Source organism: Hylaeus volcanicus, chromosome 8 (genome assembly GCF_026283585.1).
Source record: "Hylaeus volcanicus isolate JK05 chromosome 8, UHH_iyHylVolc1.0_haploid, whole genome shotgun sequence".
Classification (NCBI taxonomy): Eukaryota; Metazoa; Arthropoda; class Insecta; order Hymenoptera; family Colletidae; genus Hylaeus; species Hylaeus volcanicus.
Genome location: NC_071983.1, coordinates 51,557 through 78,996, shown reverse-complemented (window position 1 = coordinate 78,996; position 27,440 = coordinate 51,557). Strand labels below are relative to the sequence as shown.

Below are 27,440 nucleotides of genomic sequence, written 5' to 3'. Positions count from 1 at the left end.
ACATTCTGTTATTTAAATATTGTTTAATGGTCATGGTATAGGTAAACCAGCGTATGGAACTGTTGCTCCAACGACTAAAAACTAAAAAACCATCGTTTTCGCAACGTACATTGAACATCAAATACATCGAAGAAAAGAAGATGTATACCCGTCTACATTCTCAAACAGAAACTCCTCGATTTCTCATAAAAATAATAGAATTATCCAGAGAATGAATGCCCGTCACTGGGGCCCCCTAGATACCAACGACCTGTAGATCCTTGATCGAGCTTCGGGTCTTCGGTTCGCATATAGTGTCCCATCGTCAATCATTCGTCTAACTCTATATTCTCTCCCAGGGGCACCAATCCACTGGCGCCGGACGCGGTGGACTTGACACAGTTGACCTCGGTCGGCGAGTGGCTGGCCTCCATCAAGATGTCACGGTACGCGGACAGCTTCGAGAGGTCCGGGGTAGTCACCCTGGAGGCGGCAGCTCGTGTAACCGTTCAGGAACTGACGGATCTAGGGGTGACGCTGGTGGGACACCAGAAGAAGATCATGAACAGCGTGACGGCGCTCAGAGCGCAAATGTCCGCCACCTCGCAAGGCTTTCTCGTCTAACCGCGCGCCGGCCGGTCGGTGCGCTTCTCAGAAGAACCTTTTCACGCGGTAGCGATACCGCGAACGAGTCAGGACTCGACGATGACCCGTCGAGCCGACGGATCGGTCCTTCGCGGGGATCACTCGCGCCGATCGCCACCCAGCCAAGGTTCTAGCGAGGGACTTAGATCCTAGCGGCATCCTAGTCACGACGATAGGTGTCCACGGACAGAAATCACCCTTTCCACGTCCACAGAGTCCCCCCCAGCTGCCCGTTAGCCCCGGCTCTCTCGAGGATTCGGGAAACTAGAAGCTTCCTCGAGCTATCCTCGGCCTACCTCGAGACGCTATCACTCACCGAACGGAAACGTAACGCGTTCAAAGCCAGAATCCTAGGCTGCGCGTGGCGCGGAAACGGTCCGCAACAAAACCGTTTCACGGAAAATCTCGCTCGATTCATCGAATCGCGAGCGAGCCACTCGCGACACGGGATCAATCCGTAGATAATAGACCCCGGGACGGCCTAAAAATATCGAGTCGGCCGCGTCGACTTTGTCTTTCTCTTCCTAGAAATCGCGTCCCCGCGCGGCTCGATCGCCAGGATCGGCCGAGGGACGATGCAACTGCCACCCGTATAATCACTGCCGTAATGTTTACAACAGCGAAACTCTGCGCGACCACCTCCGACCGAGGGCTATCTATCACATCCTAATATTTCGGATTTGCTGTAGACGTCAGACACGGGTTTCGTTATTTTCCGATATGCGTGAGACGCGTTTAGTTAGTAGAGAATCTTGGGTTTCGCGTGGAAGTTAATGATAATCTAGTGTTGTTGATTGAAAAAACAGTTCATCCTCGTCCAAACTACTACCGAAGCAAGCGAAAACACGTGTCGGACGTTCATAGGAATTCCCAGCCCAAGTCAAACTCTCGAACAAAAGCCTACTCACCGTCGAAACTGTCTAACGCACTGAAACTTGCTCATCGCACCGGCTACACGTACAGAGTCACGCGAAACGTGTCCATAGACATTCCGTTTTCTTTTCTTTTCTTTTCTTTTCTTTTCTTTTCTTTTCGTTTCTTTTCTTTTCTTTTCTTTTCTTTTCTTTTCATTTCATTTCATTTCATTTCTTTTCTTTTTTCTTTTCTTTTCTTTTCTTTTCTTTTCTTTTCTTTTCTTTTTTCTTTTCTTTTCTTTTTTCTTTTCTTTTCTTTTCTTTTTCTTTTCTTTTCTTTTCTTTTCTTTTTTCTTTTCTTTTCTTTTCTTTTCTTTTCTTTTAGCAGAGATGTTTGATCGCCGACCAGATTTATTTAACTGTTCTTTTACAGTATTCACGATTACTTGTCCGTTGTGTCGAGAAACAAACGGCCTGAAGGCCTAAAGTATCAACGACCGAGTACGCTTGGTCTCGCTTCTTTCCTTGGAAGACCGTACGAGAAAGATTTTATCAAATTTTCACCGCTCATTTCCTGACTTACATGTTCACGATTCAAGGATTTATTAGAAGAATTAATCATTGTTGTAAGAATCAAGAGTTTAAGGGCCCAGGAGCCTTCGCCAGCGGCCTAACCGTATCAACTGTAATACACAAGAGGCAAATGGCTGACAATGAGATCCCTTTTTCATCCATAATGAAATTATTTCTGTAAGCATTCCAAAAGGAAATTTCACGTCCAATTTTTATATTAATTTTTCATTATTACATATTTATACTATTTATAAACAGAATTTTCCATTATTTATTAAAAATTATTAATTTTTCTTTAAGACTAATGGTTGAAAGTTTACTCGATAAGTAATTAAACAATCAAATCGATGAGATAGCTTTCGAGGAATGTTCAACTTTAATTACGATAAACGTTTCGACTCTTCATTTGGGCCCTACTTGGTAACAATGTTAACCCTGCTAGTACAATTCAAGCTAATATTAATATACAACAAATTTGTATAGTTGGAAAAACTACGTCACGAGAATAGAACAATTGAAAATTGTTCGTGAAATTTATGTTAACTTAATTCCTGTTAACACAAGCCAAATGTACATCATATTATTGATTTTGTTAATAAATCAGTGTTTAACAATTGTATGAATATGTATTATTGATCTTACTACGACACAAATATGTACTTATATTGCTATTTTGTTTGTTTCTTTGTTTCATACCTAAGCTACACCAACAAAAAGAAAACAAGACTTGTGTAAAACATAGTGCTTAAAAATACTAATGTTAGTTTGAATGTAATTATTGGGTTAACATAATTATTAAACAAGTACCAAAGGAAGACGCAAGAGTACACCAGGCTAAATCGCAACTTTCTGAAACGCTCTTCGGATCAGGCTAACGGGAATGGGAAAGAAAGGAGAAGTCGAGGGCCAAGCGTACATAATTAGTTGCAAGCCTAATGCCGCGTTTTGTCGCGCACGTACAACGAATATTACTCTATAGCTCTTGTCGATGACACTCGATCGATGCAAAGACACGCGATACACGCATGGATTATTATTGTCGCTATTTTTCCGAAACTGGATGCGAGAAATCCAGCCCTAGAATTTTCGTACGGCGACGAAACCAGGCGAGGACCACAAGTGGATACGATTTCACCTGCCTTCGCGCGATACCTACACTAAATATATTGTACATGCGAGTCCCCCCCGTGTAGCAGTGGTACCTGTCGATTAAGCGGCCGAAGAGACGCGAGATTTAAACAAATGCGAGAGAATCATGTGCCAATGATGTGCGAGAACGAGAGAAAGCGTGCATTCGAACGAAGGAAAAGGGAAGACGGGGTGCGATCGTCGAATCGCGAGAGACACACACCCCTACCTCTGTAGATGTGCGTCAAGGAAAGAAAATACAAGTATATCGAAAGCGAGAGATCGAGACGTCCAGGAAAAATAAAGGTACCGAGAAGAAATTCCTCGAACGTGAACATATCAAGGCGTATCTAAAGCGGGAAGAGAACGAAGCGACAGCTCGAGAAACGAAATGGCGAGAGCCGATAATTGTTCGTCATTGACGCCGCGAATATTGCGACAAGCGAGACGTGTATTAGCGATTGCCTGTCAGCGAGTAGTAGATTTTTTCCTTTCGACGCAAACGATTGCTCGAAACAGTTTCATCGCGAACGCAACGTCCACGCGCCAGCGCAGCGGCGCGATCCATCGTCGACGGCGCGGCACGCCGCGCGGCCGTGGAGACCCAAGCTCGTTTCTGTATCTTGTTACGCGTTTCGCCGATTTTTAAAGACTGCCCCCCGGCCACTGGGCCACCCGGGACACACCCATGTCCGGAGACGAACGCTTCCCGAGCGTGTCCGGCGAGCCACGGGAAATTTTTTTATTCTTAATTTAACGAATTACGCTATAGGACTATGTAGTTGACGGGGTCGACGCCGCGACGAACGAGCGAATCGAGGCGAAGGAGAGTCTCTTAAAGAAAACCGTCGATGAAACGACGGAAAACAAGTTAATTTCGTCCTCCTACGTTCTGTGCGGCGGCGTCGACGCCTCTCGATTAGGAGAATCGTACTCGAGGTCGTTCTGTTTGCATTCGGATAATGCGAACCAAGGTCCTGGGGAGAGCTCGTGTTCGGCGCACGGCGGGAACGAAGCGAGAACGAAACGGAAACGCCGCGCGACGATCCTCGAGATCTTTCAGTTCAGGGGAAAAAAGTGTACCCGGTAAGCTACTTGGACAAAAAATGAAGAAACGGCGACGATTTAAGAAGCAATAAGCGAAATACATGCAAATGCAGATTTTTATATAGAGAATGTTAACAAATTTCAGAAAGATATTAATTATCGATAGCGCTATCTTCCTAAATGTTCGTATTAAAAATGAAAAGTTAACGAGAGAGGGTTAAAAGTTAAAGCGTGCGAGGATGACAAAGTCACGCCGATGCGCGGATTCTCGACCCGAACGAGCTGTTTAAACCTTTAAACAGTTTAAAGTGTCCTGCAGAATTCTCTGGTCAAGAGCGAAATGACAAATGAATTCTGCGGACAGTGTAAACTTGTAAACGAAAGAAGAATGAAACGGGAAGCTCGTTCTGTCAGCAAACCGCGGTAGAGGAAGAAACAACAGAAAAGGTTTTAAGAACTCTTTCAGCTGTAACTATTTGTGTCTAGCGACGAAACCTGCGAGTGCGACCTGAAGTTTTGAGAATGTCGATAGTTTCAGCGGATTTAATATTTAGATTTCATAGATCTCTATCGATATTACACACGATCGTAGGCACGAAACGAGCAGATGATAATTAGTTAGAGCGTAAAGGATATCTTATTAGAGAGACCTTTTCGGATTTTCACCTTTTCGTGTCTTTCGAGTATTCGAACCGCCTCTAGATGGGCCTCTCTCCCTCTTTTCCCCCATTCTCCCATCCCCCTACCCGCTCCTCGGAGTAATCCATTCCGTTTTCTTCAGCTACTTGTTCATTCCTTCACACACCTAGCGACGAGATTCGGAAAACGAGACGTCTTGAATCGAGTTACTCGAGGATTTATTGAAACGTGTCGCGAAACCTTCACGATTGAAAGTCTTGATACTCGTACAGATAAATAGAGAAATAAGTAAAAAGGTGAATGGGAAGTTGAAATTTCGAAACAGAGGTATCGTTGGGAGAAAGAAAGGACCTGTCTCGCTTTAAAAGAAACGTGGACAGCGCCGAGTAATTTTTGTTCAATCGCAGGCCTTACGAAGACTGAATAAAACGTCTGACCTAACGCGAATCGTAATTCCTTCCAAGACTAATCTTTCTTCCTCCCGTCGGTACTAGTATAGAATCGTGTACTTACGAACCAAAGAACCAAGCCAACCGAAGGCACATGTGCTCAGATATCGTGTGTGTCAACGCTCGCTAACGTTGGAGCACATGTGCCCCTTCAGTCGCCTTGACTCGCAATGGTCTGTGTGTCGGCTTAAGATAAACGTAAGCAATTCAAAGCATCGAGAGTGTCGCGAGGTTTTGCAAAAGAAGGCTTTCAAGATAGTCGAGACTTCCAAGAATTTCCAGCTTGTATTTTAGTTTCAAGACCTAATTTAAGATTCTAATTCTAACCGATTAAAAGAAAACATTCAAAGTCTCACCACTAGACGCTGCAGCTTCTCTTTCTAATGGCGCCTGCCCTACACTTTCAAAGCTTTCGATCGTACTTCGTGTCAATGTATTTATGTTGTCTATGTCCAACGCTCTCCCTCTCCCTAACAAACATATGTCGCAAGGGGAGCTTTTTGATTTTCGGTAGACGAGGATCTGAGAGAAGGAAGAGCGACAGCGAAACTGTAATTCTAACCAATTGCGTAAACGTAAATCAAAATTTTCCTCGATTCTCACGCGAACGAACCTCTGTTGCTTCTCCGCCCTGTAATTTCTCCTTTTCTTCCAAACGCCACGCCACCCTATTTTTTGTTTTTTTTTTCTCTCTCTCTCTCTCTCTCTCTCTATTTAACACCTTCTTACTCTACTTAACACGTTTCCTGTACTACTATTTATTAAAAGCAAAGAAAGCCTTATTTATTGTTTAGAGAGCTGACTAAATTAAAGTGAACGTTTCTAATTGTCGTAGGTTTATCTATTTACCTTTGCTAAAAATCGTGCGAAAGGGGACGAGAGAAAGATAAAAAATAAACGCGGTTATTTCCTTACCACGGAGTTTCCTCGAAAGAAACTTCTGCCTCGTTGTGAAACAAACGATACGTAAATAAGCGAGATCGAAGGAAAGAAAAACTGGAGCACACAACATCATAGATACGATCGTCGAGTCTCTAAGCAGCTATATTATCGATTAGTTAAGAGTTTTCTTTTTGCTCTTTTTATTAAGCGACCTACGTGCGCGCGTTGTTTAATTCTGTTCCATTTTTTTCTTTTTCTTTTTGTTTTTTAATTTTCTCTTTCGCCAATTATTGTACCCCTCTTGTCTTACCAGTCTGTTTACAGCGAACTTTGTCAATGCGAAAAGCAAACAAAATGAAACGGAGAAAAAAGTAAAAAACGTATATGAAAATTCGCGAGAAGATAAAGCACACAGGTACCGTCCCGTATATATTATAAATAGCTCACATCATAACTATCACGTACACGCATCATAATTTATGTATACTCGTCGAACTGAGTTTTCACAAGAATTGGTTCAGCGAATCGCCACCGTGTGTCCTCGATTCATTGTGTATAAAACTACGAAGAAACAAAAATGGAAAAAAAAGCAAAGCGACAAAGCGCAACAGATGCAATAAGAGAGTTAAATGTCGACAAATTTTGGAATGTGTCTAAAAACATTTTTCCTATGGTGTTGTCAAGACGATGTTGAATGTAAATAAGATATAATAAATAATATACCTTATACGATGTAAAAAAAACACATCGGTACTTTGATCTTTTTTTCCTGTCACCAAAGTATAGAACCAGATATTCAAAAACAAATTTCATAACAATATTTTGTTTACGTAAAGAAATGCCAATGAAAATATTTCTTTTTTTCCAATTTGCTCCGGGGCCAAAAACATTTTCCTGGCCATACCTGGTCTAAACCATGTGGAAAATCGTGTGTAAACTGACGATATAATAACAGACGACGACAACGCCGTAACGGAAAGCGCAACAATAGCGAGGCAGCCATATTGCCATACAAATCATCAACATTTCACAGCAACGGAGCTTCGCCATCATTTTTTTAAGCGAAGAAGCAATATTTGCTTCTTGCCGACGCAACGCCCAATTTTCCAATTTCGGCCTTAACATTTTATAAACAATTAAAGTGTGGAACTTGCGGCTGTCATGCACCAAGGTGTAACGAATATTTTCAAACCAGAATTATTAGAAAATATTGCTAGATGAAAAAATCATGCTAACCTAATCACCCTGTCCTTGTCTCTACTTCGACTGTTGTATCTCCTTCTCTGTCACAGCATCATTGGAGAGACAAGGATGTATCTATCCTTGTCTGCGAGCTTCCTATTTTTTTCGCAACTGTCGCTAAAGTCAACTCGGAGTTTGCCTCTGGCGACTCTGGCTCCTCTAGGATAGAGTTGATGGCTCATTAGTTGGTAGGTTGGTAGCAGCTTGGTAGTTGGTAGGCGTGAATCTAACATGGTGAATCGAAAACGCATATGAATGGTAGTGAATGGCAGTCTGACTGTTCAGAAAAGGAGGTATTTTTACTTGTTTAAAATGAAGGAAATAAATTAATACGGGAATTAATCAATACGCCATATGTGTAAGGTTTACTTAAAATATATTGTGAAAATATGGCAGAATCTGTTGGACCAATACTTCATGTGATTGTAGTTGGATTTCATCACAAAAAAGGATGTCAAGTAAGTTACTGTTATTATTAAATTATTCTACTTTAACCAACTAATAACCTTTCTGTTCTTATGCGTCTGTATCTTTTATTGTATATTTTTCACAACAAAACATTATACAATGCATTAGTAAGTATGTACTAAAAATTTTCACAAACTGAAAATTAATTTTATTATTTAATAACATATTCCTGTCTATGATATACGAAATAGTATTTCAACTAAATATACAGTACTGTATCTACTTACATAGAAATATCTATATAACAGGAAAAGTTAACTGTTAAAGGGTTAAGCATATCGTTCAGAAAAAATGTTCATTCATCATTGATATCGGTTCAAATAGAATCATACATTTATTTTTATTTCAAGAGATATATATATATATTTAACTATTTCATTGTATGCAAATAATTTGAATAGTAACTCTTAATATATTAGGTAGAATATTCATTTCCTCCTCTGGTGCCTGGTGCTCCAAATGAATGTCCATTAGGATGGAAATACTTGCCAACTCTTGCTTTACCAGATGGATCTCATAATTATGACGAAGACACAGTTTACTTCCATTTACCTAGTCTGAATGATATAAAACGCACGATATATGGTATTTCGTGTTTTAGGCAAATCCCTGTTGAGGTAATTGCAGTTTCGACATAGCATCCTATTTCTCATATATTTCATTTAGAAAGACAGATTTTTATAAAAGTATAATATAATATTTATTTCAAATGTAATGCATCGATGACAGTAGTGCCAATTACTAAAATTTTAGAAATTGAAGAATCGCACATCCGATATAACAAGGGGAACTGTACAAAAATCTGTTTGTGTGTTAAGCACATTACCATTATATGGTCATATTCAAGTAAAAATGGCATTAATAACACATGCATACTTTGATGAAGGTGATTTCAGTAAAGTGTCGTTACTGGAAGATACTTATCATCATCTTAATTCTTGTATGAGTAGCGAAAGTCAGATACCGCCACAAGTCTTTGTTGGTAATTAGAAAATAGATGCAAAGTTTTTTGGATACTATAATTTTGTTGTTAGTTTATAATAGTTTGGATAAATATTTGATATAACCAATATTAATATTTATAGGATTATCTGCAAGAGACTTTATTCTGCAATTTCGTCATAAAGTTCTTCTGTTATTTAAACTACTCCTGCTAGAAAAAAAAATAGTGTTCTATCAATCACCTGTTCAACCATTGTGTGCAGCAATATTGACATTATTATCGTTGTATCCGGGTATGATTGAACATGGCTTACAACAAGCTGCTTATGTTAGGTAATGTACAGAGAATTAGATACAGGAAAAGAGATACTTTTTTTTTTATTATACTAACTATACAATTTATTTTATTTATTAGACCATCTAGACCCATGTCTCCTATTCCATCGTTTGATGACGAAGAAACATCGATAAACAAAGTTGATAACAATGTATCCTCCATAAATTCTGTTAAAGATAACATATCAGATACACTGAAAGAACATGTTAATGGTAATTCTAATAAAAATTCATTGTGTATAAATGATAATAAATCTGTTGAAACCATGGAAGACAAATTCATAGATGGATTTAGAGATATGACTTTACAAAAGAACAACAATGAAAACGAAAATTTAAATATAAAAGTTATCGAGGTTGAATCTGGGCGAGAATGTACCGAGGCATATGGAGAAGAAAATAATTCTATATATTCTGAGAAACCAAATGACTATGTACACAGAGTACAAAGTGTAACTACCATTACATTAGGTACAACAGATACAGACAATACTCTACCACGTGATACAAGTAACGATGCACTTTCAGACGCACGTTTAACAAATAATATTACTCAAATTGCTCATATAAATCCAGAACTTTGTGGCTTACCTTTAGATCTGTTTACAAAGGTACGAGAATAAAGCCAACTTTACTGTTATTGTAAATATATCAAACTAAACTAACTAAAATAATTTCTGAATTTTCACTAGGGTTATTTATGTTTACCATATCTGTCCTTGCCATATTTGGATCTTTTGGCAGATATTAATGTTAGAGGATACATAGTGGGAGTAACAAATATTTTATTTAAGCAAAAAAAGCAACTTATGGATGTATTAGTAGAGGTAAGTTTGCATTAGAATTTTTGTTTATTATATAAAAAACATCTTTTAAATCAAATGACCAATATCTTTATCATAATATATAAAGGTTGACATTACACGGATAGAAACAACTGATCCAGAATTGAGAAGGCAACTACATCTAACAACAGAAGATCTGAGATTTGCCGATTACATAGTTAGACATGTAGCAGAGCCTCGTAAAGATATTTTCCTGGATGGTGTGGGATGGGAAGGTGGAGATGAATGGATTAGAACTCAATTTCGTGTCTATTTACTGAGTATGTTGCGAACATCCATGCAACAAGATACTCGTCAGTCTGATCATTACAACTCTGCATTTATTGCTGCTTGGCGTTCCACAAATAACTATAAAATGTGGAGTAGTTCTAATAAACCAGAAATTAATAATATAGAACCTGGCCATCCATTTGCAGGACAATTATCGGTACAAGATATGAAATTGCGGTTATCACAGTAAGTAATATTGCGTAATATATCTATCAGATAAACGGTTATTACTAAGATATAAAATGTAAAAACAAATGATGCGTGTATCGCAGTACAATGCAAAATACAGAAAGTGGTAGAAAGTTAAATCAAGCAATGGCATCAACTGGAAGAGCAGTTGCAACAACAGGAAAAGCTGTAGGTAAGCTGATTTACTATACATATATGCATTATATAAAATGTGGAATGCATTTTTTATAATACATTAATGACAATATACTTTATGTACTAGGTGGTGCACTTTCTCAAGCCAAAGGTGCATTCTCTAATTGGTGGAGTACGTTAACTACAGTTCAACCAGCAGAGGAAGGAAAAGGTGACAATCAAACTCCAAATATACATGAAACATTTTCAACTATGACTAATAATACTACTATAAAAGACGAAGAAATAAATGTATCAACAAATAACACGAGTCTAGAAGTTGTTGTAGATTAATGTAGAAAACAGCAAAATTTTAGTCATTAATTACAGTGGCTATAAGAAACTTTTTTAAGACCATATGTAAAAGTGATCCTACACCTATTCATACTTTGTAAGATGCTAATGTATAAAACAAGGAGGTTATGTATAACCGAACAAAATTCAGGTAAGAACAGAAGAAATAGTTGCAAAATGAATAGTATACTTAAATAGCGAGCTTGACCGATGTATTAATGTGATAGTTTTTATTAACATTTTGCATTAATAGGTTGTGTAATATGTAATAACTTTTTTTATCATTCTTTTGTTGTTCAAACAGAGAGAAATTAATTTTATTTAATTAAATGTAGTTTACTAAAGATATATATATATATATATATATATATATATATATATATATATATATATATATCTATTATGATTTTATTTGCACAGAAAGATACTCTTAATTGAAAAGTACCTGCATCATTATCTTTTGTATATAGAAATATTGAGAAAATATGTATGTATATCCGAAAATTCCTATCAATTCAAAAATTTTCTTTATAATCATTTGAGTATTATTGCAAAACATTCAAATGTACGATTTAAATATAATTTAAAAAATGTTTACTTCTATTGTTTAAAATCGATAATACTTTTATATACTTTTAAATGTTTTATACTTATAAAACATCGATGTATTAGCGTGCAGTCTATAATATAAAAATTTCTCTGTGTGACGTAATTATTCAAAACATGGAATACTAATTTCAATATACCGGAACTTATTGTGGTATACAGATCAGACAAAAATTACAAAAATGTTACTATAATAATAATTTCTTCTTAGAAGAAAATGTTTAAGAAATGTATTACAGTTTCATAACTTCCAAAACAAATGATTGTAATTTGTTATTTGTAATTTATTAGAAACTTAGATTCTATACTTGTAATAAGTATGCAGGTCTATTTATAATATAATAGATTAGTATGTGTTAGTATACAATGAATAATATACTATATTTCATTAAAGTAGGAAATGCATTTTCAAATTATTTTGCTTTCTCGAGAGATACTGAAATTTTTATTTATCTATTTTTTTTTTTTTTTTTTTTTTCTAACAACTCAGATTTATATATTAAATTTAAGAAAATTGGACCGTCATTAATGTGATATTTTCTACAATGCAATAAAAATGCATTACCTACTAGTAGACTTTATTCCACAGTGAAGATTTATTATACAATATATTGATATGAAATATTTAAACGATTAGGAGTTATATGTAGCAATTGTATACATTAATTTATTTTAAAACATAAGTAATTTAGTAATTGTGATATTTTATTTTTATTCATCGATACTTAAAGAACAAGCTGTAAACACGACATAGTAGTTTCTGCAAAAATGAATAATAGTTATATTTATTTAAATATTTAAGTATGTGAAACATGTTGATATAAGTCTCACGAGTTATAGGGATTTACACAAAATTCATTGTTATAGGAAATTTCTTAGTGTTTATAGAAACCAGAAGTTTAAATGATGAAAATTGATTAATTGGTATAACTGTTATAGAGAATCTAAAAAAAGTGTACTAATATTAGTGTTCTAATATCAATTTTTGTATCGGTTGCATATCTGTTCTATAATAGTTCTGATATCAATTTATTAGATAATGAAACTCTTTTAATCACGTCTATATGGTATTAGTGAGTAATATAAATTTTTAACAAAATTGCTAGATATATACATTTTTCAATTTCATAAATACATAAATATACGTACAAATCTACGAGCTCGCCAAATTTTTCATCATATTACACTAATACTATTGTATATGTGTAACAAACTATTTCAGTTTCTAAGAAATCAATAGGTTCTCATTTTTTAGTTCTTTATAACAGTTATTTTATATGTGCAATGGTTCTTTATAAATATTTCACCAAGAAGCTTTATATAACAATGTGAAATAGTTATTTATAGGCAGATTTCAAACACCGATATAAACACAAAATGTTTATATGATAAAATTGTGTTCTACTAGTCATCGTATACGTATTATACATTTTAAGTATGTTACACTGAAATTTGTTTTATAAAGTATGTAGAATAAAACTTACATCTTATTAATTGTTATTTAAGTATGAAACAGGGTTACATAAATGTGGTACATGAAATGCATTTTATATTTAACACAACATTTGTTTATATCTAAGCTTGATTCATTACATAAATATCATCTATCATAAAATTTTTATTTTGCTGTTTTCCCATATTTAAATTTGTTAACATTAATGAATATTTAATTAATGAAAATTAATAATACAGTTTGAATATGGATGTATGTATAAATATGTTTAACATTTATACATACATACAAACATTTTCTGTGGATTTTGAATTGTAAATGCTATCGTGTTTACATAACATTTGATCAGAAAAGTAAAAAGAAAATAAAGGATTGAGAATGATCTCTACAAGACTTTAATTTTTATTTATACCAAAATCAAAGATGATATTAATTGTTGATACATTTTTGTTACTTACAATTAGTTTGATATACATATTTTCTATGTTTGTAAAACAAAGGTATGCAAATATTTATATAACAATAGAAGTTATTTATTATTTGCCATATGACTGTGTTACATAATTATAATGGCGCAACTCGTTAGTTTTTATTTCATAAAATGTTAATGTTGTTAAAGGAAAAAAAGTAAACTTTTTTTGTTTTTTTTTTTATGGTCTAGAATTTTGTAATAATAAATGACACTATTCGAAACACAAAGTCTATTTTATTATAAACATTAACATTACGTTCATATGTCAAATCAAATCAAATAAAACTAAAATAAACCAAAATAATACTAAAGTTCAATAATGATATTTTATAAATGTATCTATACTATAATGACTATAATGTAACAATTAAAAATATTGTAATCCATTAAAAAAATGTTAGTGAATCAGAATAAGCCACAAATTAAATAATAATAACGAAAAACATTACCCGGTGGCACTAACCAATGACTGAAATCGTATCCATTACAAGCGAATAGAGTAAGAGAAAACAAACCAATCACAAGAAGGAATGTTCACATTCGTATTTCACTCTCACTAGACCTCTGCAACATGATTACATATAGTACTGCGTACAGTCGTAGAAAAGAAATTATAGCGGAAACAAGATGATTCGTTATTACGAACTACTTATGCCAAGGTTTTCCTTTTCAAACTGAGCCGTGGCCCTCAACAATGAAAAATCTTATTCTAAACCGTGGCGTAATTGAAAAAAAAAAGGTTAAGAACCACTGGTGTACCGTCTGAAAGTATCAAAGCAATAGAATAGAATAGAGTAGAATAGAATACGTAAACGAAAAGAAGCACCGTTTCAGTGGGAAGCATGACTGGTCGTCAGGTCGTCAGCCGCCAGCAGCAGCAGCCGATGGGCCGAATAAACATCGTAGTTCACCGATAATAGCCGAAGTCGTAAGGTGGCGAACGAGATTACTGATGCGTGCGAGCAGTGGAACCAAGTGGAACCGTGCAAATGTATAGTGGAAGCGACGTCACTGCCAACGAGAGTACGTACAGAAAGAAAATCGGGTGATTTTATAACGCTGACGGTCCGTTGCTTGTTGGAGTAATTATTTCGTAATAAAGCACAGTGTCGACGAGTGCTGATGCACAGCGTGCGTGTATACGGTAGAAAAGAAAGTGGTGTCGTACAATATTCGATGGAAAAAATGTAGTATGCGTACTCCCGTGGAGTAGCAAGTACTGCGACTATTACGTGTGTGCCGGCGTTTAGAATATAATATATCCGTACGTTTCGTCGCGTAATCACGGTTTTTCGTCGCAATAGTAAACCAACGGAACGGACACGAAGAGTGAAACAGCGTTGTTTGTGTTTTTACGCTCGGCTACTATTCTCGCGAAGCGTAGCTATGCGAGAAACGGATAAATCGGTAACTGGCGGGCGGCAGCCATTTTCCAGATGAGTTTTTCCCCTTTCTTCCAATAAGCAAAGAGCGGTATGTCGTGAAAGAGAAAGAAAGAGAAAGGTAGATGGCCGAATTGGGGGACAGAGAGAAAGAGACGGATATGAAGAAATGGGAAGAATAGTGGTTATTATGTGTCGCCAAGTACGTTGAACATACGGGGCTCACAGTGATCGGCCACCGAAATTCACAAACGTGCCAGCGTGTAGTTTTTCTAGTTAATGAGCGATTAACCTTGTATTGGCCGGTGCGAAGAAGATAGAATTATCTAGGGAAGTGGCGAACCAGAGACAGACAGTGAGAAAGAGATATATATATATATATTTCGAGATATATATATATATATATATATATATATGCACAGACAATACACAGACCCCCCATTGCCGCGCGTTCGGTCATCCGTTCGTAATCACGTATCACGACCGTTCCTGTCTCTGTCATGATGTCAGGCCTAGTTTACGAGTGGCTTGCTCTTTGATTTCAGCAGCCATAAAACAGTGATTCGCAATTTATCCGCGTACGGAAATTCCGATTTATTCTCTGTGATAACCTCAAAAGTCGCGAAACGAATACGACGTTTTCTAGGCGTCATTGAGAAAAAATCGAGGTGAAGCTCTCGTCGATCTAATCGTGCGACGTGAAAACGACTTTGTGTATTGTATCGTGTTTTAAGGCGATTCTTGTGTCTCTGTTACGGCATTTCGCTGCACAACAGGTACACGATCGTGTTTCAAGTGTTTGGTTTGATGCTTCTTCGACTTGCATAAATAACCTTGATCGACGCTTACAACGACGATATATCGTTCTGTCTTCACTCTACCATTTCGTTCATTTTCCAAGAATTGACAAATTTCTCCTTGGTATTTTTATTGGTTACCCCTATTTATATAAACTTTTGCCATCTCAAATATGCCATCTATAATATCAATTTTTACTTAATCTATCGCTTCTTACTTACAATTAGAGATGTTTGTGTTTTTTCCCTGTAGCCTTGGGGCTAATATGGCAGTCATCTTTTTCACACATTCTTGTTCTTTTATACAAATTAAATTACCGGTCAGCACATTTCCTTTTTAAAGAAAAAACAAAAAGTATACGGTTCTTGCTTTGAGTAAAAGATTGTTTTTAATGTTTAAACTTTAAAGTGTGATTCTGAAATTATACAACATTCAAATATTGCTTTTTACAGATACCAATGATTAGATATGCATACATACATATATTGCACAATTTTTATACACACGCTCCAAAAATTTGTAATTCTATTCAATTTTATTAGGTTAAACAATCATATTTAGTTAAACTATTAAGTAATTTTTTATTTTAAATTGTGCAGATCATTGCTACATTTTAATTGGTATTTTTTATTATTAAAAACAATTTATTTTATGTATTTATTAGAAAGATCACTCTAAATTGTTGCACATGTAAATAGGAGTATTCAATTTAAATAGAAAGGAGCTACACTTGATATAAAGTTAGAAAATAAAATAAAATTAGCTTAAAAAAAAAAACAACAAAATGGATCCAATTTTCTTTAATATTTTATAATTACCATATTTCTTAATCATTCTTTGTAGACATCTACCTATGGAAGTAACTTATTCAAATATAATAATAAATATGTAAATATACAATCGTTGGAATTTTTTGATACTCTATAATCAAGATAGTGTTGTGAGATCAATAATGAAACAGGTGCTCTCATTGGTGCAATACGATTCAACAAAACTGAGAGTTTCTTTATCGATTACAAGGAGCTCATGAAAAGTGCATTGAGAGTGCATATCTCTGACAAAGACATCTGTGATGTGACATAATTGAACAAGTTGGATATCAGTGTAATAATGTAGTGCCAACTTTGCAGATGGATAAACAGGGATGACTGATAATTGCTGGAACTCTGGTGGTGGTAAGTTTCATAATACTTGTATCGTGCGAATGAACGTTTGTAACTACCATTGTAATGTACATTCTATACTTTAGTTTGTTACAATTGAAAAATATTTAAAATACAAAGTACTACTTTTATTTATAGTAATTTTAAAGAAGTAGATTAAATATGCTTTTCTTGTTCAAGGTTAAAGCTCAATTATATTACATTATTAATGTGTAAATGTATAACAAATTTAATAATTTTGATAATCTATACTTGTTTATTTAATTTAGGTATCATTTTTGTATCGTAGCAAACGTACATTCTTACTTTCTATCATATATGTAATCAAGTACAAACAGTATAAAGTATTAGTAAGATACGTGTCATAGAGCTTTAAACTATTACCAGACCTAACCCGAGTACAGAATACAGGTGATATCGAACAAAGATATTCAGTTAGGAAAACATTGTAAACATAACCCATAGAACTATAAAATACTATTGTGAATTTAATATTGCATGAAAATGATTGTAATGATATTCAATTGAAAGTATAACAAATGCAAAATGTAGCGATATAATCTTTTATCTATGAGCATCAACTATAACATTCATTGGTATTTTGTTTAGTCGAGCTAATGTTTTACTTCCTAGCATGATAAAGTAGAATTATTTAAATAACTCCCTTTGTGAAAAAATGTACTTTATTTATTATATGTTTATATAGAGGTTGAACCAATGTAGCTACAACAATTGCTTTTTCAATATTATTTACTGAGATATAAAGTTAAAGGTCTCAGTCAAAATTTATTACAACATCTTGGAAGTAAATTGGCAAAGAATGACGAAGAAAAGAACATTGGCTATTACATACAAAATCAAATAAATTATTATACTCGGCTCGATATCAAATAATTACAAAACAAATAAAAAAAAAGTAATTTATTTAATTAGGTAACCCTATATTGTTTTCGAAATAACAATATAGGTTTCTTTTTATCTAAAATATAATTACAATTATTTTTGTTAATAATATTTGTTGGAAATTTTCTCGCTTAACATTTACTAGAAAGTTTTAAATGTTAAAGAAGGTTGTACTATGACTCTTCTTATGAATTTTATTCTTTTTCTTTACTAAAAAAACGGCACAAATTTTTGTTCGTTGTTTACGTAATTTACAATACTAGGTTTTCTATATTTCCCAAAGCAAATGCGTCATAATTGTTTCGAACAAATCAACATGCGTCACGATGGATACCGTAATCGGTTACTCCTAGTGAAATGCCTGCCTGCCTGCCTGCCTGCCTTCCTGCCTTCCTTCCTTCCTTCCTTCCTTCCTTCCTTCCTTCCTTCCTTCCTTCCTTCCTTCCTTCCTTCTTTCCTTCCTTCCTTCCTTCCATCCTTTCTTCCAATTGGTTGGCGCCATGTTTTCGTGAAACGGCGAGCGCGAAACATAAATAGAGCATACTTTGAACAATATTACTTTTACCGTTCGTTCGTAGTAGTAACTCGTGCAGATTTGCGTCAATTAAGAAAAGTGTAGGAAAACGTGTCTGTCTTCTATTTATTCTCAAAGACGTAACAGTATGCATAATAAGTACAACTTAACCGTTGATAGTTTAGTGTTACTTATCTTTGAAACCTGGTGAAATTCACAAATTTTATCGAGATTTATTTTATTCGATACCTTAACTTCGAAATTAAGTCTTTCTGTTCCTTAATGCAAACACCGGTCGTTTATATTGTATGAATAGATGCCATATATATGAATAGATGACATATTGTCTGATAATGTAAAACAGTCATCGATACGGATTGAAAGCTCTTTCTTAGGTTATAGGCTTGCTTGTTAATCTTCTTAAATTGTAATGTTACTTATAAAAATGCTCCTTATCAGTTATACGTAACACATGCTCGTATTTTTTTATATGATATCTCAGTATGCGTACCATATATCGATTTGCTTTTCCGTATCATTTAAGTGGATCACTTGAAAGAAATGTAAAGAAATGTCACTAACGAAGATTCCTAGACTTATGATCTCTCCTCAAAGAGAACATCCAAGTGCAAAAACCGCTAATATTTAAAACTTTTATTTGTTAAGATGTAAAGATACACAGAATATTAAAATATAACGTTTCTTTACATTAATTTTCAGAAATTTCAAAAGTGTATTAATTACTGTAAAATTATTTTATTCGGCCAAGTAAAAATGTCGTCGAGTGCAAAGGTTTAACTCTTTAAGGTTAGGTGAATTAAAATCTCGTCAATCATTTGTTTAGCTTCGATATTGTCTCTAAGCTCTAAACTATCCATTGAGTTGGGTAATTTTGCATAAGTGAAAACAGAAATTTATATTATAGAAATTAAAATCCATTAATCAGTCGTTGACTCTATTCTTCTGTGTAGCATGAGTTTTCTTTTTCTTTTAAATCGTTCGTGAATCGCGTCTCAAAAAGCTAATACGTTTAGCGACGAACCGCACCCAAATGGAACACGTGGACGTTCTCGCGACAATGATTATTCTCAGACCTGATTTTTTATCATAGATATCATCAATTTTTTATTCAAGCGAACACAATTGTCGAGTCAAACCAATAATACTCGTGATATCCCGTGAATTGTTTTCTAATAAGGCATTTAGGTATTTTTGTTTTTACTCTGTTTTAATTTTAGGTATTTTTTTCTTAGGTATTTTTGTATTTTTGTATTTGTAATGACAAATTTCTCTCTTTCTTTATATACATATGTATACACATAATTTATTTAATAATATAATAATTTAAAAACATTATTTTATAATTAATAAATTAATAAATTATTACAATGATCTTACAAGTATACATTATAGTTTATTTATGAATTAATTTTAATATTATATTACTACCGTAAAAAATAATATTTTATTAGCATTTTTATTTTCGCAACAATTCATTTTTAATTAACTTGACGCGCTACATTTGAATAACTTGTTATTTAAAAATAACTTTTGTTTTTACTCTGAATTTTATCCATTTTTACGGTAAATTTCAATGTCGAACACGACATTTTTCCGTTTCGATCAATCTATCTCAACGATTATTCATCTTAGCACCGATTACTTATGAGCTAACTGTGCTAATAAAAAATTTCCGCATAATCATACGAGGAAGTGTGCCCGATTTCAATGGAGTGACTCTGGTGACTTTGCACACAATAGGCGTACCGTCTACCTGCCAGTCTTGTTTAATGACCGCAGGGTAGATATACGCACGTGTGCTCTGTCCGAGACTCCCAAAAATCTGTACGGTTATTATTGTTTTTCTATTCAGTACAAGCCCTATGGTATTTCTAACGAACCGACTCGTATCAACCATAGAGATAATATCTGTATGTGTAAAGAAAAGACCATCGAGTGTGAAGGCCCTGTGACATACTTTCGTCCTAACCTAATTGTAATTGTCACAGCTGTTGCATGACTTTGCTTGAACATTGTTGACGACCGTAATAATCTGAATCCATCTTCGGAATTGAAAATTTACTCGGCTCTTAGTCTTTAGATTGCTTCTGTCTTTCTTTCGATTATTTTCTAGTTGATTTACTATTTCAAATATTTCCACGTATTTTCTTTTATGTTGATTTGTCAAGTTCTATGTATTTTCATCGATCTCGATATCCGTCCAATATGCTTTATTCCCACCGGTATTAATTCGGATAAAGTGCCACCAGATGGCACTCTTCCCTTCAAAAGTCGCCAGGAACGTGAATTGTGTACAAGATCATTCTATTAGTTGAACAATGTACGCATATAATAGTATATATATTAGGATTAGGATAGTTGAGTGGATCGAATAACTATCCAAGCTTTGAAACGGATTAATGACCACACATGTAAGGGAACATTAACTTTTATACGTTGCATACTTGGCCGGAAATAAACAGTAGCTCAACAAAAAGCTAGATTTCTTGTCTCTGGTACATTTATCTATGCAGTTGTCTTATGAAACCGTTGTTTTTCGATAGTAACTTTGTAACATCAAGTTACCGTGGTATTATCCAGCAAAACTAAATAAATACATACTAAAAGTAACGCTTTCATAATCAGTAAAGTAGAATCACACAACAGCGAAGCGAGTAGTATGAAAGAAGTTGGAGCCGAGGGAAATATTAAATGGAGGAGGATGTAAAGGTGAAGGAATGGTAGATCTCGATGAACGTAAAGAAGGAATCGTAAACAGAGAGAGGTTAAAAAACGGTTTAGGCGGGAAGGAAGGGAAAGATAGATGGAGTTAGGGTAGGAGATGAAAGCAGATCAGTCGATAAGTAGGAGAACTATGGAGCGATAAGTTAGGGAGCTGCATAAGGAGACCGCGACTGATAGACAGTCAGAATAATATAATATAGTTTTTGGGAATGTTAGATAATTATAGACCCAGAATCGTTAGCGACAACACGAGTTAGTAAATACTTGCGATAATTTGATCTGGTTGATCCTGTGATAGCGTTGGTGTACGTAGTCGGTGGTTTTCATTTTAGTAAAAGCAAGACGAGAATGCTTGGTGATAAGGTGATTTGGCTAGATGAATGTTGTGGAAAGGTTTTTGTTCGTGCTTCATCAGATCGATTCACATATTTCGTGTTCATACTTGATCAAACAGCTTCCTTTAATTCTAGTTGGAGACCAAGTTTTATTTCATGTAACTTGTTGTTCTAGGCGCTGGCGTCAAGATGGAGCACTTTCAGGCCACCCTGGACCCAAGGAAGCAGGAGTTATTGGAGGCACGCTTTCTCGGAGCAAGGGTGAGCTACATTTTCGGATGCGCACGCGCTCTCGTATACTCTCTTCTTCGATACGTTTCTCTTTTTCTTCTTCGATCTTTGGTCTCACCTCACACCCCACACCCCACACCCCACACCGCACACCACACACCAGACACCAGACACCACACCAATATCGTTCGTTATCTAATCTACGGTGCATGCGCAACAACGAACCGAGAAACAGTTCCACCACGAATCTTGAGAGGATCCATAGGGACACGCGGTTAAAAGTTTGTAATATTTGATACGTTGGCAAGGAACGAATATCGAAAATAAATTAACGTAAATTATGGAAAGTTTTATTCCATATTCCACGTCGAATCGAATTTAATTAAAAGTCATTTTCTTGCTATGTATTAATGTGTATATTCTTCAAATTCGTAGGTTTTATTGATAATCAATATGGATAATATAAACATTGTCTGATGATCTTTTAAAATCTTAAATGGTGTCTCATAAGGTGGAGTTAGAGGTGAATCCTTTTGATGAATCCGGAGATAGAAACATGTGTGCAGTAGAGGATAACGTGGAATATTTCATTCCCTTCCCTCACGGGCTGTAGCTATGTTTCGTTATAGCTACAGTACGGGTTTAGCAATCCCGAGGTACCCGAGCTGTAAGGAGGGCTAGTGGTCCCCAACATTCCTAATGGGGGATACCATGATAAAGTGAGACAGCATATTCGTATGTTAAAATCAATTTGCAGATAAAAATTGCTTTTGATTAGAGCATAAAAAATCCATTTAACTTGGTCCATCGAGAGGTTAAATTAATGTAAAGAACGAACAATCGTAAGATTAGTACACGAGGTGTCATAGTCAAGTTATACGACTTTGCACCCCTATACTAATCTAAACTCACTCACTCATCATATTCGATACCCTCGGCTCTCTAATTTATCATCATTTTCCTCCCCGCATTCTACTCTTTTCTGTCTCTTTAACAGGTGTCACCACTTGCCTCCGTGGTTGGTCCCCCTCCGCCCCTCCGCCCCCCCCCCCTGCTCTGTATCCCCTCTGCCATTATAGCTTCCGTTTATATGTATATGTACTTGACCCATGGCCGTAACAAGGGTCAGGATACCCTCTCTATCCAACTTGCTCACCCCCTAACTCACCGTCCATTTGCAATATCGTACACCAAACAAATAAAAATCGATAAACCTTCTGCTGGTTTTTATTCTCTTATCCGTTTCATGATCTTATAGATCATTGACCTAGTCATTGAAACGCTGGGTAGCACGAGGTTTTTCTTACTATCTCCGTTCCATTTTTCCAACGTCTGTCATACTATGTGACTTTCTCTTCTCTAGAATATTCTTGTACAACTCTTGTTTTCCATTTCTCCACTATAGGGTGCATTACGTAAATTGGCGTACCAAGTCGTAGTCGAAACTTTTCAATGTTTTTAGAGGGCCTTTGTATCGTGGGAAAGTCTACACCTTAAAAGAAGATTTTTTAAGTGTTGATAGATTAGGTATACCTAAACACTGTTTGTTTTAGAAATTTGATCATTGTAAGTAGACAAACAATAACACAGTTGGTAGATTTCAGAAGTCATCCTCCAAAATTAATTATTATGTATATATAGAATACAACATGCCAAAAAAAAAAAAAAAAAAAAAAATCATAAAAAGTAATTATTAGCAAGAGTGGAGCCTAACTTGGACTACTGTTGTCCGAACGGACCCTTGTAACTCTCTTCGAGGCTATGGGTCACTCCCCACCAAATCGATTGCTTTCTGTACCCGAGGTCAAGGACATCGATGAAATAGATGCTATACATATATCGTATTCCACGTACAATTAGGGAAGGTTTAAGTCACCGTTTCGCTAGTTTCGAATTTATTTAAAAAATACAAAACGTCAAAGTTTTATCTGTTTCCACTAAAACAGGTTACACTAGTGAATTTTTATCTCTGAAACTGTCAGCTTTATTAAGTTGTACCCCCTTTTTTTTCTTCCTCGATAACTATTGGCCTTTCGGAATGGATTTTATTTGAAACAAAAACGACCATTTTTGCGACATGAAAATTGTAAAGCAATTCTTAGTCGATAATCCTGTGGATAAAAATTCCTTTTAATCATGTAAGCTGATAGTATCCAATGACAAGATGTTTGTAAAGCTTCCTCTGCAAAACGTAGAGTAACTTGTATCCTGAACCATTCATAAGTAACATCTCAATGATCTTGAAAGAAGGTATAGGGTAGTGTCCCGTTTCAGGTAAGCGACCCCTTGCGCCCCGCTGCTAGGGTCAGCTATAAAGCTAACCGTACCGCTTTCAAGTTATAATATTCCAATGAAGTTTACAATCGAAATCGGCAGGTCTCGTAATCTTCTTAACGATGCCATTTGTATCTTCCGACCAATTTTATTGGCCATCTATATTAATTTAATCAAGGGGCGCGAAATGGCCCACTTTAACGTGAATACGTTCTCTTTATACTTTAGTGTTCTCTTAATTCCCTAGAATTTCCGGCACAAGGGCAATAAACCAGGTAGTTCTCGAGATTATACCCCCACTCACTCCTTCGGCCCAAAATCGTGTAGAACCGTATTCATATTCAGGCTTCGGCAAACTCTTGCGCGCGCGCGCGCGTGCGCGTGTGTGTGCTTCCTGTAAAACAGCATAAATTAATTGTCCAGTGCATACATTCTGAAAATATTAGTTGTGTGAAATTACGCGAAACGGAGTGTCAACCGATACAAAAACACTTGTGATAACAATTAACAGACTGGGAATCATCGTAGTGGAAGTTAAGGAACAAATAAAACATTAAGATTGATTTTTAATAATAAAATCTAATAACAAATTATTTTAATAGTTTAATATAATAATGACTTTAACCATTTCCTGTTAGAGTATTTCAATTTAAAATAATTTTAATTATTTGAGACTAGCGAGAATCCCATTAAAGGCTTTGATAATTTTCTTTAGTGTTGCGAAGATAAATTAACGCTGTCATTGATCCCCTTACTCTTTGTTAAATTCATTGGTCAGAAATAATCGATGATTTTTGCTTAATAGAGTGTTGCACTCTGGTTCATAAAGAATCAAGAATATCCCTGTGTATGATACCAACTTTTAAAGTAGCTTTAAATTTTGAAACTGCTAAAAACGACCACGTTCCGTAAACCTAGTGTTAATCTACCAAATGACAAGTGTGTATATTTATTGCCTAATACATTCGCCGTGAAAAAGGTCGAAGATTAATCGGTAAACTTACTATTTCTGACTAGTCATCGTTCTATCTGCAGGGAAGTGGAGTGTCGGTAATGTAGAGAACCGTGATAGGAATCGATATGAAAACCACCCTTTATCGCATAAGCAGCCAGAGTGGCGTGCGTGTAACAGCGTAACAGCCAACAATGAGAGAGCAGACGGACGGTCGACGCGACGTGCCGTCTATTTATACACAACACCGGCCACCGGCTCTACTCGTTCAGTGGAGCAGCGACGATCGTGTCGCGTTCCCTCGCTAAAGACCAAGCTGTTTGTGGACGTTCGTTTCTTCCGCCAGTACCCTTCTCTTGATACCTTTGGTGACACTCTGGTTGCCCCTGGCGGATGCTACTTGAAACGCAGCTTCCGACGTTTCTAGTCTTCCTCGCTCGTCGTCCTACCGTAAACATTGAAATTGCTCTCTGACTTGCAATAAATCAAGTTCACTGAACTACATCGTGTCTTGGATCTATTTTCACCATTCTATTTCACCATTTTTACAAACGATGTAATATAGAGTCAATTATCACAACTAGTAACGTGCATCTTTTGAGAATCGTACGGACAGTATCTTTCATTTTGCCATCAAATAATATAGTAGTTTATTATACATATATTTAAATTCTTAAGGATCAAGGAACTAATGTTAACACTTTACTGACTGCCAACCAATTAATCTGCCTTTGGTCATGGCAACCGATACTTTGTTAATTGTTATTTGTAAGTGAAATAGCACCGAATGTTTCCATCAAAGTTGTATAATACTACTATTATTGTCAAAATAACAAGTATTATTAAATTTAATTACATGTCCAATCGCTACCAGTCGCTAAAGCGTTAATGTATTTATTAATTTTATTCTTTCTATTTGCTGTTGTTGTACGTCTTGAACGTGCTAAAGTCTTTACGCACAAAATTCTGTATTCGAAGAAATCCATCCACATTGTCACTGTCGGCCCTTTGCAGTTCAATGTCGAGTGAGATTCGACAAAAATGTACCGAAACCAGAAAATTAGAATCGCAAAGGGTCAACTATCAGTTTCTATCGAAGAAACGATACCACGTGACAATTATCGAGACTTCACCGCCGACACGCTTCCTGCATTCAGAGAATGCGATAGCGGAGTCTATTTAATATTACCAATGAACATGTTATGTACCGACAATGTTTTCATCGACGCCGACATTGAACGACCTTACGTGTTGCCAACATACATATAGGACATGCATCGACGCCAATTTTTATTGACGCCACCAACTGCTTATCGATGCGTACTATCATCGACACTGTTTTCGTGGGGACATTTTTTCGTAGACGGAGTGTACAGTCTGTGCGCAAGAAGAATGCGATCGGCTACGCCCGTAGATTTCGTCACTCTTTTAACCCCTCACACTCAGGACCGTGTCTAGCTATTTTCTCGGCCGGGGAACGAAAATTAAATATCCTACTCTTTGTCCATTTTCTGCTTTGTTTACTGCATTGTTTCGTATCATTACGTAGAAAATCTGGGTTGCTTTGATACCGTTTTAAACATTCTTCTGAATATAATTACTTGAAAATTAGAGATTCATAGAAATTTGAAGAAAGTTAAAGATGCGTGCGCGCGTGTGCGTGCGTGCGTGCTTGCGTGCGTGCGTGTGGTTTGTGCAATAGACATGTATGTTAATGAAAGGAATAGAAGAAAAATTATTACACATTAGAATTTTAATGACTGTCAAAGTAAAAATGTCTAATTTTTAAGAAAATTTGGATTTCTAAACAAGTTATTTACAAGAAGGTTTTTTGTAAAACTCGTGCACCAACAGTACATGTATACACAGTTAGAACCACATCGATAACTCTATAGGCAATAACTTTGATTAAAATTGATTTAGATAAATGTTATATAATTAAAAAAAATGGGGGGGGGGGCGGACTACACATAGCATTATTGAATTTTGAAAATGTTCAATGTACACATTTCGGTTCAATCGGTCCAAGTAATAAGGTAAATTGATTTAGTTTGAAACAAGAATGATGATTGCAAAATTTAAACAAAAAACATATTGATACACAAAGAAAAAAATAATTACTGACTTGAAACTAATTAATTACTCATAATTATATCAATAATGTGTATTGAAAATTGAAATGATTGTTTATCATTTATAAACAGTATTCACAAATAGAACAGAATTAGCCCTATGATGCAATTTAACTATATAAAACATAAACAACGTGAATTTAATTATTTGTAATAATATTATACGTCTATATACTTTCGTCACATAATTGTACATCATCGGTAAATCGAACCAATTCGAAATCATCTATAACGGTGTGGGTATTATTTATAATATTGTAATTGGACTAACCTAATGGAACGTCAACGACAGAAACATCTACTAAACGCATCAAACCAAATTAAGACTTGTCATTTTCACACGCAACCGCATAGTGACTCGCCCACAATGACATATCATTGTTCGCCACTGAAAGGGTTAACACTAAACTTGCCGACATTTCATTTATAGCTAATTCTACTGTGATCGATGAAATGGTTGGTCTAGAAAACACTTTCTTCAATTGTGTGTAAAAATACATATTTCACCGTGACACTAAATTCAA

The 27,440-nt window shown here is 35.5% G+C and overlaps 3 protein-coding genes across 16 annotated transcripts in view; all 3 read left to right on the top strand.

Moving 5' to 3' along the window:
- Positions 1 to 6,529, top strand: part of LOC128880598 (ephrin type-A receptor 4-A) — a 142,376-nt gene extending 135,847 nt beyond the window's left edge. For 4 of the 5 annotated variants that reach the window (XM_054130856.1, XM_054130855.1, XM_054130854.1 and 1 more), the window contains one exon: positions 339 to 6,529. In XM_054130856.1, coding sequence (XP_053986831.1) covers positions 339 to 603 — 265 coding nt within the window. In that variant the 3' untranslated portion in view covers positions 604 to 6,529. The remainder of the gene's footprint in view (positions 1 to 338) is intronic. The other variant, XM_054130853.1, reaches the window with a different exon arrangement.
- A 1,100-nt stretch (positions 6,530 to 7,629) lies between these two features.
- Positions 7,630 to 13,708, top strand: LOC128881046 (late secretory pathway protein AVL9 homolog). Its single transcript, XM_054131713.1, has 9 exons — positions 7,630 to 7,896; positions 8,326 to 8,523; positions 8,660 to 8,888; positions 8,992 to 9,181; positions 9,264 to 9,795; positions 9,877 to 10,011; positions 10,097 to 10,485; positions 10,572 to 10,660; positions 10,751 to 13,708. The coding sequence occupies exons 1-9, from the start codon at positions 7,828 to 7,830 to the stop codon at positions 10,954 to 10,956; spliced, it is 2,037 nt and encodes a 678-aa protein (XP_053987688.1). The 5' UTR covers positions 7,630 to 7,827; the 3' UTR covers positions 10,957 to 13,708.
- Positions 13,709 to 14,330: 622 nt separating this feature from the next.
- LOC128881043 (serine/threonine-protein kinase tousled-like 2) overlaps positions 14,331 to 27,440 on the top strand; it is a 37,929-nt gene continuing 24,819 nt past the window's right edge. For 2 of the 10 annotated variants that reach the window (XM_054131705.1, XM_054131696.1), the window contains exons 1-2: positions 14,331 to 14,510; positions 21,503 to 21,588. In XM_054131705.1, the coding sequence (XP_053987680.1) occupies positions 14,477 to 14,510; positions 21,503 to 21,588 (120 nt within the window). In that variant the 5' untranslated portion in view covers positions 14,331 to 14,476. The other 8 variants (XM_054131704.1, XM_054131703.1, XM_054131701.1 and 5 more) reach the window with 8 other exon arrangements.

Bases quoted from the DNA above. Each gene is read 5' to 3' on its own strand.
- LOC128881046 (XM_054131713.1), top strand. From the start codon at position 7,828: ATGGCAGAATCTGTTGGACCAATACTTCATGTGATTGTAGTTGGATTT. The intron at 9,182-9,263 runs GTAATGTACAGA...TTTATTTATTAG, and splicing joins CAACAAGCTGCTTATGTTAG to ACCATCTAGACCCATGTCTC. The intron at 10,012-10,096 runs GTAAGTTTGCAT...TAATATATAAAG, and splicing joins TTATGGATGTATTAGTAGAG to GTTGACATTACACGGATAGA.